Source organism: Trichomycterus rosablanca, chromosome 2 (assembly GCF_030014385.1).
Source record: "Trichomycterus rosablanca isolate fTriRos1 chromosome 2, fTriRos1.hap1, whole genome shotgun sequence".
Lineage (NCBI taxonomy): Eukaryota > Metazoa > Chordata > Actinopteri > Siluriformes > Trichomycteridae > Trichomycterus > Trichomycterus rosablanca.
The window spans coordinates 33,053,228-33,067,984 of record NC_085989.1 but is presented as its reverse complement, the minus strand read 5'-3'; the positions used below and the strand labels follow the sequence as shown (position 1 = coordinate 33,067,984).

The 14,757-nt window shown below is 35.7% G+C and overlaps 1 protein-coding gene across 1 annotated transcript; it reads right to left on the bottom strand.

The window, feature by feature from the left end:
• Positions 1-1,196: 1,196 nt before the first annotated feature.
• On the bottom strand, positions 1,197-13,838 carry meox2b (mesenchyme homeobox 2b). The gene is made up of 3 exons (XM_062990747.1): positions 13,349-13,838; positions 8,824-8,996; positions 1,197-1,587 (listed from the first exon to the last, which is right to left on the bottom strand). Exons 1-3 carry the CDS (start codon positions 13,836-13,838, stop codon positions 1,366-1,368), a joined length of 885 nt encoding a protein of 294 aa, XP_062846817.1. The 3' UTR covers positions 1,197-1,365.
• Between the last annotated feature and the right edge of the window lie 919 nt (positions 13,839-14,757).

Genomic DNA, 14,757 nt, shown 5'->3' with positions numbered 1-14,757 from the left:
ATTTTCCTCCCAATAATAAACAAAAAAATCATTTAGTTTTACTTTAACACACATGAAAATATTAACAGTCAATGGACTGTAACGGTTAAATCAGATACTACACTGAAATTCCAATTACACTGTATTCCAATTAAGATCAACAGTATATATACAGTATTAAAGATATACTGTCACATTTAGCAAATACATACTTTTTTAAATGTTTAATGTTAACAAATCAATATGAGACCTTAAAAAGTTTTTTGGTTCTTAAGCTGTTGCACAATGTGCAATGTCTGTTAATGCACTAATCTCAAAAATTACAATAAAACAGTTAGAAATGAAATGAACCTTTAAACTAAGAAACTGCTGTTAATTGGAAACTAAAATGATGTATGTATCAAAACCATTTAAAAAAATTAAAACTATTAGTACACAAATTCCAGTATTTCACTGTGACCCCAGTCTGGACAGAGCATTTACAAAAACAGAATAAAAAATAAATATAATAAATGAATTAATATTATTATCAATTTAGTCACAGTATACCCATCACTTCTGACCAGACTACAACACTGCTTCTAATGTGTTATACAAAATGAAAAGTGCAGTAATAGGTTATACCCTAATGTGCTGATTGTGCATGAATGAACTGCAACAAATAGTTTTTAGATTTGTAAAATCAATTGTTTACTCTTATAAAAATTATATTAACAAGATTAACATCTAAATTCAAGCAAACAATGATGCATATCTATTTGTACTAAATAGGCAATAAACTCATTTAAACAAAAAAGAAAGAAGGTTAAGCATACCCACAACCAATTTTTTCTGGGTTATAACCCACACGTTAAAAAGCACTAATCTAAAGATTTATAGTGCATATTTAACACAATGTGAAGTGCACAACACACTAGCAAATTTTATTATATTTAATAAGTATTTGCCAGACACTGTGATACAGTAACGTATTACTTCTTTGGCAATAAACAGGCAAAATACTGCATTAACCAAAACTGTACATGTTTGATAGCAACAGTTTAAAAGAAAGTCAGTACAGTAGCAATCAATTAGGTCAATAATTCTAACAGTGCAAAAATGTTTTCCTAAGGCACGTACATGGAATGTTTAAAACAATCTTTTATTTATTAACAAAGTCCAAATTTAAAGCGTCAGCTCACAAAAAAAGTCTTAGTCTGTTCATTTTCCCAGTTCTGCAATTTTGTTTTAGAACAATCAAAAAGAGATGAAGCTCTGTGCAGTAGTTTTCCTCAACATGTGTTTAACAGAACAAATTTACCAATGGCCAGAGACTATTTTAAGGGCCCCAGAGTCCTAAGAATTCCTGAGGAAAACTAGAGGGTTCAGACCGATGTTTCCAGAAGGTCATAAGTGAGCATGCTCAGAGCTCTGGTCACTGTCGGGACTGTCGTCCTCATTGGCAGGGGAACCAACAGGGTGGTGCAGTCCCACCATGCCAGAAAACTCGGAGGGCAAAAGTGTTCCCTTTTTTACATTCACCAGTTCCTTCTCTCGTGCTGCTGCTCCCTGCTGTCCTCCTTTCACTCGTTTCCACTTCATCCTTCGATTCTGGAACCACACCTTTACCTGCACACAGTAAAAATATGATTTTGTTTTAGTCAGTCAATTTATTATTATTTATTATTTATTTATTATTTAGTTATTTGAAACTAAACCACAATAAAAAACCAGTGGTGTAAACTCACAGACTGAAAATACAGTAAATCTTGCTGAAAAAATAGTTACTCTAATAACTTTCTTATGCATCTTTGTTACTTAATTTACATGTAATCATTTAAGGTATTTTATACTTAATTTACATTTAATAATTTAAGGTATTTCATAGTTAATTTATGTTTAATAATTTAAGGTATTTTACTTTTTTAAGTTTGCTTTTTTCCTACAGTAAAGAATGGTAATACAAACCCCATTACCAAAAAAGCTGATACAATTAGAAAGAAAAGATTTCCAATGTTTTCACTGATCAGCTTTACTGTAGTTTGTAAATAGAAACACATTAAGAATTTGATGCTGGCACAATCCAAAAAAGTTGAGACAGAGATGTGTTTACCCCTGTGTTCCATCACCTTTCATATTAAAGACACTAACTGGTGCAGTTTTGCAAGTAATTTTTTTTCCAACTGCTTAACAGTCTGTGGCCGTCGTCATCTAATTCTCCTCTTAATGATGCTCCATACATTTTCATTAGGACTTAGATCTGGACCATTTTTTTGGACCATCTGAGATCAGCTTAAGCCCAGAGAACTCTGAGGTGTTTCTGCATATAACTGATGTACGGCTTTCTTTTTGTGTAATAGAGTTTTAGGTTACATTTCTTAATGCAGCTGTGAACTGTGTGAAAACAATGATTTTCTTAAGCACTCTCGAGCCCATGTTTTGTTTCTTTGGTTACATTCATGACAGACACATGGTAGTTACTCGTTACGCAAGGTTCATCACTTCTCAAGGTTATATCGAACACAGTCATGGACAATTTTGTATCTCCAATTCACCTCACTTGCATGTCTTTGGACTGTGGGAGGAAACCGGAGCACCCGGCGGAAACCCACGCAGACACGCGGAGAACATGCAAACTCCACAAAGAAAGGACCCGGACTGCCCCACCTGGGGATCGAACCCAGGACCTTCTTGCTGTGAGGCGTCAGTGCTACCCACTTAGCCACCATGCCGCCCCCGAGCCCATGTAGTGTATAGCATTTTAGTTTCTCGTGCAATGCCGCCTCAAAGCTCAAAGGTCACACACATTCAATAGTGATTTCCGGCTTTGCATGTTTGTATTGAACCGATTGGCAATTCTTTTCTGAAGTTTGGAACACAGTGGTGAGCCATGACCCATGATTGCTTGTAAAGACTGATCCTTTGGTGTATCCTCCTTATATACCCAATCATAATTACCTCACATGTTATCAATTAACCTGATTATTGTGGAACACTGTAACTTCAATATTCTATAAACTTTTTTCACTCTTATTTTGCCTCTGTCCCAAGGTTTTTGGAGTGTGTTGCAGGTATCAAATTCTAAATGTGTTTCTATTTAAAAAATACAGTGAAGTTGATCAGTAGAAACAATGTCTTTTCTTTCTGTGTGTATCAGTTTAATAGAGATTCAAGAGAATTAACAAATCCCAAATTCTTCTATTTACTGCATTTTACACAATGTCCCAACTTCTTCAGAAATTGGATTACATTTACATTTTCATTACATTTTTGGCATTGAGCAGTCGATTTTATCCAAAGAGACTTACAGTTGTGACAGCATACAATCTAAGCAATTGAGGGGCCTTGCTCAAGGGCTCAACAGTGGCAACCTGGCAGTGGTGGGGCTTGAACCGGCAACCTTCTGATTACTGGACCAGCACCTTAACCATTAGGCTACAACTTCACAGTCTGTGAATATTTTATTAATAGTGTCTGATCTTATATTAACACAGTATTTATTACATTATATGTGGTATATAAGAGTCAGAGTTATATAAATGTGATAGAACAGTGAGTTAGTAATGAATTGGTGGACCATTCAGGGTGTATTCCTGTCTTGCACCCATTATTTCCTGCTGCCACTTTATTGATAGTGACAATGATCATGACAACATATGACAGACAGGTTTTTGACAAGATTATGACAGGGTAATGATGGAGGCTTCAAGGTCTTACCAAAAAGTGTTACCATAGCTAACTTTAATTTTTATTTTATTTATTTTTTAACCCCCTTTCCCCCTTTAGTCATTTTCTATTACATATTGCAATTCCACTGCCGTATATACTACACCCATGCTGGCCAAGGAGAGCAGAAGACTAGAACATGTTCTTTCTGACATGAATGAAGCCACTGTCTGCTTTTTGTACTGACCAACAGTGAATTTTTACAGAGAGCCTTTAACACACAAAAAGTAACACACTATTTATTTTGTATTTCTCAACCACTTAAGTCAGTGGATTAACCAGAGAGTAAGAGTCACTGTTGCAGCAGGAAGGTAAATCCCCATTCAGCCTCTTCCTTCCTCAGATAGGGCTGTTAGGTCTGTTGAGTGCTCATCCAGGCTAGTGTGACTGACCGTAAGTTGAATCATCATTATTTAAGTATAATTATTTTCTCTAATGTAATGATATTACGTACAATACTAACCAACACGGTGATGACACATTATTCCGGTATTATGAAATTGTAAATAATATTAAAAAGCCAACTGTTCACAACATTTATGGTATTAATCAAGTCTCCTAGCAACGTCAACTTGCTTGGTAACCTAATGCCCTGGGTTGGGTGAGTGTGAGCAGGTGGGTTAGGATACTTTCTGGATGGAGTTGTTCTGGCACACAGACCCTTCTGAAACTACTATCACCCACTTATGAGAAGTCTCAGTATAATATGTGCAAATGAGTTTGTTTGATTTACAAGCTATCTGTAACTCAGCACTGCTAGCACCCTCACTCATTAAGTTTGCATTGCTTTTATGTAACAACTCATCTTGTACACCCAGCTGGCATATCTCTTAAGGCATAACTCTTAAAAGATACTTTTTAAAAAGATATCAATGATTCATTTGACACTCTGAAAGTTTTTCTTTATTAACTTGGTATGGACAAGGAGAGGCACAGTAACCTGACTGGCGCCATGGGGAAATGCATCGGGTGGCTAGGCTATTTACACCTGTACAATAATGTGCTGATCCATGGAGCTTGGCAGCCCACTGGCATGAGGCCATGACTGCTTTGCCTTATTAAACAGCTTGCTCTGTATTTGTGTCTCGTACTGATGATTAAGCCACTACCTAAAACGGACTGAAGCTTTTCTGACTACAAGTTGGTAACTAGCCAATGTATATATTTTAGGAAATAGTGCATGTATTTTGGGTATAATATAATATATAAACTTAAATTATGGGTTTTTTAGGCTTGCATAACATTTCTGCTATCATTTGGAACCCAAGAGAGCCTTTTGACCCTGCTCTTTGGTAGGGGAAAAATCCTATATCACCTGTCAATCATAGCAACAGCAGGAAATCACAGGCCTTCAGCACAATTCTTTGAGGATATTCATCTTTGCAGTGATGTTGCATGAAGTTGTTGTGGCTTGCTTCATGTGTCCCATGGAAACTAACCCCTTAACCCTTATTAGCCCTTGATGCAGTCTGCCACTGCAAGAATAGAATAACATACAGAAAGAATGCATTTATTTGTCATATATACGTATTCACATGTACAAGCTTAATAAAATTCTTTTCCCACGTATCCTAGCTTGTTTGTAATCTGGGTTCAGAGCACAAAGTACAGAGCCTGGAGGTGAGACATTTAAGGGCCTTGCTCATGAACCAATCAGTGGCTACAAGGCAAAGCCAGGATTTGAATCCACAGCTTTTTGATTGATAGCACAAAGCTCTGCCCACTAGACTACCACTCCCAAAAGTCCAAAACCATTGCACAAACCATTGCACAAGAAACCATAATGCTACTGTAAGTACTTCAGAAAACTATTGTCGCTTAATACAGTCTACCATTGCTAAAACGCTATAACACAAAAATAAAGCCATAAATCAGATAGGTCTGACATGAAGTTCCATGCGTAAAAGTCTCCAGACTTTTATAGGCAAAAGCTTTAAAAACAACATGTCAAGGTATTGGGATGCATCAGTGCCCACAAGCAAGTGACTTAAATATGAGTGAAGGTACCAATGACAAGGCATATATTGGGATTTTAAATAGACATATGATGTGAGATGACATGGCAACGTCTTTTCCTTAAAAGTCTATAGTTATTTAAGCAAGACAATGCCAGGCCTCATTCTACACACATTACAACTGTGTAATAGACACAGACTGCTTGGGCTTTACTGGTCTGTCTGTTGTCTATTGTGTCCAGGCATTAAATTCTAAATTTGGTATTACAACCCCAAATCAGAAAAAAAGTAGGTACTGTATAGAAAATGCAAATAAAAAAAAAACTGCTGTTCAGCCTTTCCTGGCCATATGTAAAATTGTAATTGTCCCCTTAGCTACTAAATGAACCAGTTTACCAAATTCAATAGACAATTAGGATCAGTTTTACTACCTACAGCCAGGCATGATTACTGCCAGACCTGTTAAGTCTAAACATTGTTTAAAAAAAACAGGTCAGGTAATGTAAATTAGATAAGAAATTTCACTAAGAACACATCACCGACTCATCCATGAGGTAACGTAGGAGTCTGGATGAAGATGTAAGAAGCTGCAGGCCTCACTTGTTTCAGCTGCCTACGTTTAAACCTTTTGGAAGACACATGTCACATCTGGTGTAAAGCTAACACACACTCTACCATACGTGGCTAGTGTGTGATGCTCTGGGGCTGCTTTGCCTTTACTGGACCTGAACAAATTTTTTCTGCTCTCTATTAGAATCCTGACAGAAAATGTCCACCTGTCAGTTTGTGACCTACAGTTCAAAACCAGTTGGGTTATTCAGCAGGACAAGTTCACCTCTGAATGCGGCAAGACCTTAGGCAGTACATGCTCATAAACCATCATAAATGAGCCAAATTAAAACAATTCTGAAAAGAAGAGTGGTCCAGCCTTCCTCCACTCATTGCAAATGTTTGATTGCAGTTGTTACTATGTGTTACAACCAGCTGTTAGATGTAGTTGGGCAAGTACTTTTTCAAAAGGGTGATATAGGTTTTGAATGAAACTTTATCTTTAGTAAATGGAATGATTATTTAAAAGCTGCATTTTGAGTTTAATCATGTTGTAATTATCAGTTAGTTAAAACGTTGAAATGTGATAAATTAGCAAAAATAGAGGAAATTCTGCTTTTTCATCTCTTTAAACAACTTGGATCTTTCAGCTGAACACAGAACGTCGATATAAAATCTGTATCAGGTATTGAGTGATACACAAAGCTCTAATTTTGGTATCATACAAAATATTATTAAATGTGTTGTACATTAATAATATTCTTTATCTATTACATTACATTTACTTAAATAGTATAATTACTTGCAAACATACACTTGTGTTGAAAGATCAACCCACACACACATTTACTGGACCCTGTATAGAAACAAGGAGCCAGTTTTAGGGAGTGCACAGTGCTAAACAGGAAGACTTGAATCCTATGTGAGTTTGGTTTCTGTTAGGTCCAAGACACTCAAGCTGGATTTATCCCAATATTTAGTTATACAAAAAGCATTTTAGTGTGCAGGTTGACCTGATACAGTTTATGTCAGTAGGTTTTGGTTTTGATATAAATATGCAACATTAGACATTAGATGGATGGTCTAATACAGGGGTGACTAGTACTAAACAAACAGCACTCTATCCTACATAAATAGGTAGTAAAAGCAACTGTGTTAGTACTAGTTTCAATACTAGGTTTGAAATGCAGCTTAGTGTTCACTATATCAGAATTACATAAATAAAACTAAAGAGAAAAGGAGTTTAGGAAAGATATTAAAATAATTATTACAATTATTCATACATAATTTTACACTAAAACATTCATATAGTAATTTATTTTTTTCTAATCACTTTAACATTTAGGGTTACATTGGGTCCAGAAACAGTGGGCACAAAACAGAATTACATCCTGGACAGGGCAGTTATCACAGGGTTCAATTTACACTCATCAATTTACTACCTTGTTTACACATGGGGGAATTCGGAGCTGCCAGTTCACCATCTGGAGGTGGAATTAAATGGGTGTACCCAGAGAAAACCCAGTGGTGATTATCAAATCCAGGTCCTCAGGACATTTACATTTCCTTAAGCTTGTCCTGCCTTAATCTTAATTAGTGTTTAGTCATCTAGTTTAGACAGAATTGTCAATGTTTGATCAAATGTATTCAAGCTACCGCTTGCATGAGTCGAATCAAAATTATCAGCAAATGGAAAGCTAACATAGTCACAGTATTTTATACAATTCTGCAAGCTAATTAGTGTTCCATACACTGGACATTCATTGTTACATTTTATATTACTAAATGATCACACATGCTTGTGTAACATGTGGTAGAGAAACAGTTGTTATAGAAGCATTGTTTAATACATTGTGCATAAACTAAAACAGACTGGTTTAAAATGGACCTCCCACAAACATACAAAAGGCACCTAAATCAGAGTGTATTCTCGCCTTGCGCCCAGTGATTTCAGACCCACTGCTGCTCTGATCAGGACAATGAATAAATAAATGTAACTGCATGAACATAAACTAAAGAAAACTAAAGAAATTATTTTTTTGTATGAAAATTATTAAAGCTGCAATGTGTAACTTTTTTATTAAAAATAGAATATTAAAGTAATTTAGGAGAAATAAAAGAAACACTATGCTGTGCAATATTTAGGAAAGCCTAAAACATTAACTTACAGTAACATTTTTTCATTTTTTTTACCAGAGTGGTCTACAATTTCTTACATTTCTTCACTTTGGCTTTAAGCTGTACAGTAATGTTGTAATTTGGGGTATTAAGACCAACGCAACATTAACACAAATAGGGTTCAAGACTGTGGTGAGACTAAAGCATGACACAGTAGTTCTAAGACCAGTCTCATAACACAAACTGCTCTCAGAAACTCTGATCCTGTTACCAAAGGTTGAGTAAATTGAAAAAATGTTTTTCCTAGAGCATACACTTAAAAATTTAAGTGATTTTTGCTTTGATTATCAAAATCTGTAGTGATAATTTAATGTCAATACAATATTTTAAGCATTTATGAAAAGTTATAAATATGTATGTATGTATGTATGTATCATTATTATTATTTTATTATTATCATTGCTATGTCTCCCTTTAAGTAAACAGAAACAGAAAGCAGGCACAGCATGTGGCGTACTTGTCTTTCGGTGAGGTCAAGGTTGACAGCGATTTCGTAACGTCTTAGTCGTGTCAGATAGTTGTGGTGGGCAAACTCCGACTCCAGTTCACGAATCTGTTCCTTGGTAAACGCTGTACGCTCCTTCCTGGGCTTACTGCTCACGTCTGACTTATAGCTTCTGTCTTGGGAATCTGAAATGAAAAACAGAACATTTTCCAGCTGTGGGGGTGGGGGGTGTGATTGCTGAAAATGGATTTTAAAAAGGGACACAAAAAAGCATATGCATGTGATAAACTACAGAAGCCTAAGTGAAATGAAAATAAAATGCGGGCTAAACAATTAGGGGTTCCAGTCACCTTTTATTAAGGCAATATTGTTCATGTGTATGTGAGGTAGGCCAAGAGGGGCCAGGAGCAGAGCAGACCTGGCCTAAATCAACACAGCTCCTCTGTTTTCTGTTTGTAAATGCAACAAAGAATTACTTTTCAATCTGCTGTACTATAACATCTAAATGTGAGTCATACATTAAACCCCTACAATTCTTACATAAGTCTCTCTGCCTGAAATTGCATAAACAAATCTAAAGACTTTCTAATCAAACAGGATATAAAAAAGAATAAATTTAATACAGGAATTTATTACAGAACCTTCCCAACACTGCATAAAATCAGATCAGAGTAATATACAATGTTTAAAAAATCAAAATCAAATAAGTGTTTAGATTATGTAAAATTTAAGGGAATAAATTTCAGTAAATTTTGAAAATTTCTTTTAGCAGAGCCTTATTTTGACACAGAATTTGTAGTCGATTTCCCATTCCCATCTAAAGTCATTCAAGTTGATGATCGTTAACTGCAGAAACATCTGGTTTGTTTACATTTCTGCTGCATTTAAATGTTACAACGCTAAATTTTAAATTTGTGTTGGCTATTTTTTTACCAACCTTACACTAATCTTCGCACAAAAATATGATTTTTAACAAATATTAAAACATTAAGAAAACAAAATAAATATGATTGCATGATTAAATCCAGTGCATTAAATATACAACATAAGTCACAAACAGCAAAAGAGCCGTAGCCTAGTGGTTAAGGTACAGGACTAGTAATCCAATGGTTGCTGGTTCAAGCCCAACCACTGCTAGGTTGCTGCTGTTGTGCCCTTGAGCAAGGCCCTTAACCCTTAGTTGCTCAGACTGTATACTTTAAATGTAATGTAAGTCGCTTTGGATAAAGGCGTCTGCTAAATGCCGAAAATGTAAATGTAAATGTTTTCAAATATATGAATATACACTTTGATGTATTTGCACCATAATATTTTAATGCAAAAATATTTGTAATATCTGATTTAAAATGGAACGTTAAATGTCTAGTGTTTTGCACCTGCCAGTAGTTCTGAGTTTAGGAGGTTAAACAGGGTCACAATAAAAAAAATATTATTATTATTATTATTATTATTATTATTATTATTAATAAATATAATAATGATAATAATAATAATAACAAAACAGCAGATCATTTAACACCTTAAAACTTTAGTACTTTTGGTAACTAGCGAAGCTGTACATTTGTAATAGAGTCATAGTGTAATGATTCATGCTGTCAGTCTCTGGAGAGGCCAGAAATATTTATTTAAACTTAGATATTAAATGCATTTTTTAAAATATTGTCGTCACAAAGTATCAATAAAATTAAGGACTTACTTAAATGTGTATGAACTCGGAACAACCAACCTTCAAATGAATGTGCACACAATGCAATTAGCATTTTATAATATTTCTACCAGAAGACTCCATATCTTTAAAAACATAAAAGGTTACACACAGCAACCATTTATTACATGCTCTTGCCATTTAAATTGTATGTTCAGTATAAAAATCTACTTTGTGTCAGAATTAAATGTATGCTATTGAATTGTACGTTTGTTAATATTAGAATGTAAAGGCTTGTAGATGTAACTCTGGTTGTCAGTTGAATCATTCTGATAAAAGACCATAAAAGCCCATACTGGCCAAATCTGTGCTTTGTCTAGATATGTTGTTGTACATAAAGATTAACCAACATGCAGAGGCTTTGGAATTTACAGTAACCTTCCAATACAGCTGGTATTGTATAATTTTACAATCTACAAATATAGAAATACAAATATATCTGTTAATAATAATAATACATATAGTGAAAATATTTTAATCATTATTGGATATTTGTTATTGGAGAGGTCTAAATTTATTTCCTTTTCTCTACCAGTTTTATGTTTTCTTTCATGCTGCTCTATAAAAAACAGTTAGAATCATTCCATAAAAGAGCAGTGGTACCAAATAGCTGCTGCCCAATGCTTACACATTCAGCACCAATAAATTAAAGGGGTTGTAATTTTCCTCAGACTGCTTTGATGTGGTCAAGACAAAAATATGTTTTCAAAAATGATTTCACCCCTTGAACGTTAAGATGGCAGTTTCAGTTCAGTAATTGCACTTTTATGCTTTTTCTGAAAACACTTTAGGGGTTAGTTTTGGTTAAGCTTCACAGGGACATTTTTAATCTAACAGTTTTAGGCCACAAAATGCTTGATCATAATTTATAGCATGCTGTTTCAGACTTTGCTTTTATTCTCAACTCCTGGGCCTTCAAATCTCTGAGTAATAGACATTCTGGGGACATGCCAGCAAGTGTTCTTTCTACAGGCTGATTATATGGTATAAGTTTTTGAACAAACTGCAAAGGACACGCTCCAAATATTAAACAGGTTGATAGAAATGTAACAGTCTGAGGACCCCTCTTTTAATTCTATCTGGATGTCTTTTTTAAAAGTACACTTCTACACAACGTACCATATCTGGACATTCTCCAGGCCACTTCATTCAAGTTAAATCTCAGTCTTTTTGTAAAATGTGAGGATATCAACAGACAGTTAATTCACAGTTCTTGGCTGCAACACTTAACATGCACTGTGGTTTAAAATGTCGTACACATGTTGGATCAAAAGCACAGGTGTAAGTGGTGTAACCATTTTAAAACCCAGTTTCATCTGTGCTCCATTAAAGCCCTATAGGGAAATGCTATAGTAACGTATTCCACTGAGACTCATGAGAAAGTGACCTGGTAAAGCTGTGCAGCACCAGACCAGCTATTAAACCTAAACTCCACACACCAACACATGCATGGGTTTTTATAAAAAAAAAATAAAAAAAGCCCAATTTGCAGCAGGTACAAAGCGGAACTCCTTTATAATTAAGGTGAAAAGTGAACAGAATTTTTTTTTAACACAGTGGCACCTAAATTAACTTTAAGGACTTTTAAAGGTAAATAAGGAAGCATTTATGTTTTACGTTCTGACAATCCCAATGATTAAAAGTGTCTCTGCTAGATGTAATGTCTATATTAACTGTACTGTGCATTTGTTCATAAAATTTTTTTTTAACTTCAAATATAGAAACAAATGAGTACAATCAAAATTAACGATATGCTACGTATTTTAATAGATCCATTTATTGCATCTATTATCTAGCAGCCCTTATGACCTAAGCTGCTTAAAATTATGCATAATAAAACATAGATCTAAAATTGTTATTTGAAAATATTATTTAATAATATAAAAATTCCTGTGAAAAAGATTGTTTTCTGGTTTAATATATTTTATAGCTGTGTATGGAAATAGATTTAAAGTTGACAATAGCAAAGTTATTTTTTAAAAATGAAACACCGTCTTCAAAATCTAATCAATTATTGCATTGGATTAAATGTATCAGCAGAAGAGCAGAATTTTTCTAAACGATCTTTTGATTCTCTTGGCCTTGACACTTAACGTTTGATTCTGTAAAGCAAATTCTGTTCACATGAATTAGTAATTATTGCAAGTAATTGTTATAGCCGGTCATGTCTGCATAGGAGACTAGTCAGCAGATAGCACCTGCTGAGATTTGAACCTTGATCTCAGCAGTGGTGGGCTAGAGTAATAGACCGCTGTACCACCCAAGCACCTGTTTGTAATTGATTTAGGTGAATTTGCTTGAATATATACATATTAAAGCAAATAATATATTATTATTATTATTTTGCTACAATTTAATTAGAATTTTATATCTTTAAAACATAAAAAAACTAAAAATGTCATTTATAACATTGGTGTGTTATAGACTGTACTGATGTTTGATCCTCTTTCTGAAAAAGATAATCTGTCAGATTTATTAGACAACATTGCTTATTCCTACTTCCTAATTCTGCTAAAAAGTCTGTCAAACATGTTGCAGAACACACACACACACATTTTATTTTGAACCTTCCATTTAGCTAAACTATAAAGTACTAAGCTTTCATAAATATTAGGTTTTTGTATTTTGTAAAATGAGCCTTTGTTTATGCTTTAAAAATTGTAAATCAGCAGTTTTCGTTTAAACTGAATCAAAACCATACTATCTGTATCTCTAGTAGTTTATCATATTTTGTTATAATATTACTAAAATATGAATTAAAATGTATAACTGAGTCTGTATTAACAAAAAGTAAAATTATTATATTTTAAAGCCTTAATGCATCATGCTTACCTGAGTTGTCACTTTTTCCTTTGCTATTTCTCCTCTCTGGTTCTATGGGTGACATAGTTTGGCGCCCGAACTCCCCAGATACACAAGATCTCCCCACAGGGTCAGTGTCTACCAGACCAGGGTTGGTTGTGCACAAATTCTGACTTGCTGCTCCTCCAGAGGTGCACAGTTCTGCTGCAGAAGTGTCTGGATGTGGCAGACATACACTGTGGCGGGCACTGCCAGGTGAGGGCATCTGCTGAATATGCCAGGCTGGCTGATGCTGATGGTGATGGGGAAGCTGCTGAGAAGGATGGCCACGACCAAGAGGTGCCCCGAAGTTTCCATCCTCCCCTGTGTAGCTGCACGGAGGTGAGGGTCCGGGCAGGTCAGGGTACAAGACGTGATCAGATCGACCGTGTAGTGCCAGGGAGGACTGGGTGAAAGCCGGGTGCAGAGTCTGGGCTGGGGCATGTGGGTTCCTTAGGCAGCCAAAAAGAGAGTGATCCATCCTGCTTTAGTCCCTAGAATCCACCCCAAATGTAGTCCAGACTAAAACTGCTGTCACGCTACAAGGAGAAGAAGCAGAAATGGTAGTGGGAGGGCAGAAAGCCCCTAAAATTACACTGTTTCCTCTGGACCCCTCTCGCCTCGTAACGGTGGGTTTTACTATCCAGGACGTGCACGGCAGAAGGAAGAGGCAGCAGGCAGCGATAAAAGACAGGGCCTCTGGTAATCCTAAGCATGCGGCCCCTGTTGCCAGGCCGAGCGAGGGTAAACACACACAGCCTGCAGGAGGCTGCTCGGGTGACACACAGCAGAAAGGGAGGGCGGGAGAGTGAGTAGAGAGTTGGTAGGGAGTGTTAGGGGTGCTTCCAGAAAAATTGGAATGTAGAAAGGAAAAGCTGGCAAAAAAGGGGAGCAAGGGGGAAGCTGGCAGGAGGAAGTGGAGGGGTGGATGTTATATATAGGGCGTAACGTGAGAATAAGGCCGGGTCACTGACTTCTCGCTACTGACCACATGCTTATGCTCTTTCTTCAAAAAGTGAGAGACAATAAATCTGAACCTGGTCAAGCAGGTCAGGCCTTGCAGAAAAGCAGGCAATTTATTTTCGACTTAAGCAATCAGACCCCCACTGGTACATTTTCTCAGAACTGAGTTGAACCAGCAAGGGGATGGATGTAGAGCAGAGAATGGGGGGCTGCTAAAATGTATTGGCCCAGTAATACATTAAAAGTTAAAATTATTATTTAAAAGGTCTATAAAATAGCTAAGGCAGCTACAAAAACAACGAGGAAGCAGGTATTCAACTGTTTTTGCTTTTATAATTTATTGTACTTTTATTGCATTTATCAACTATTATTGAAATCTTTGCCAATAGAAATCATTAAACATCTTACAACTAGTCATTTGTCAAAAGGCATTGAAA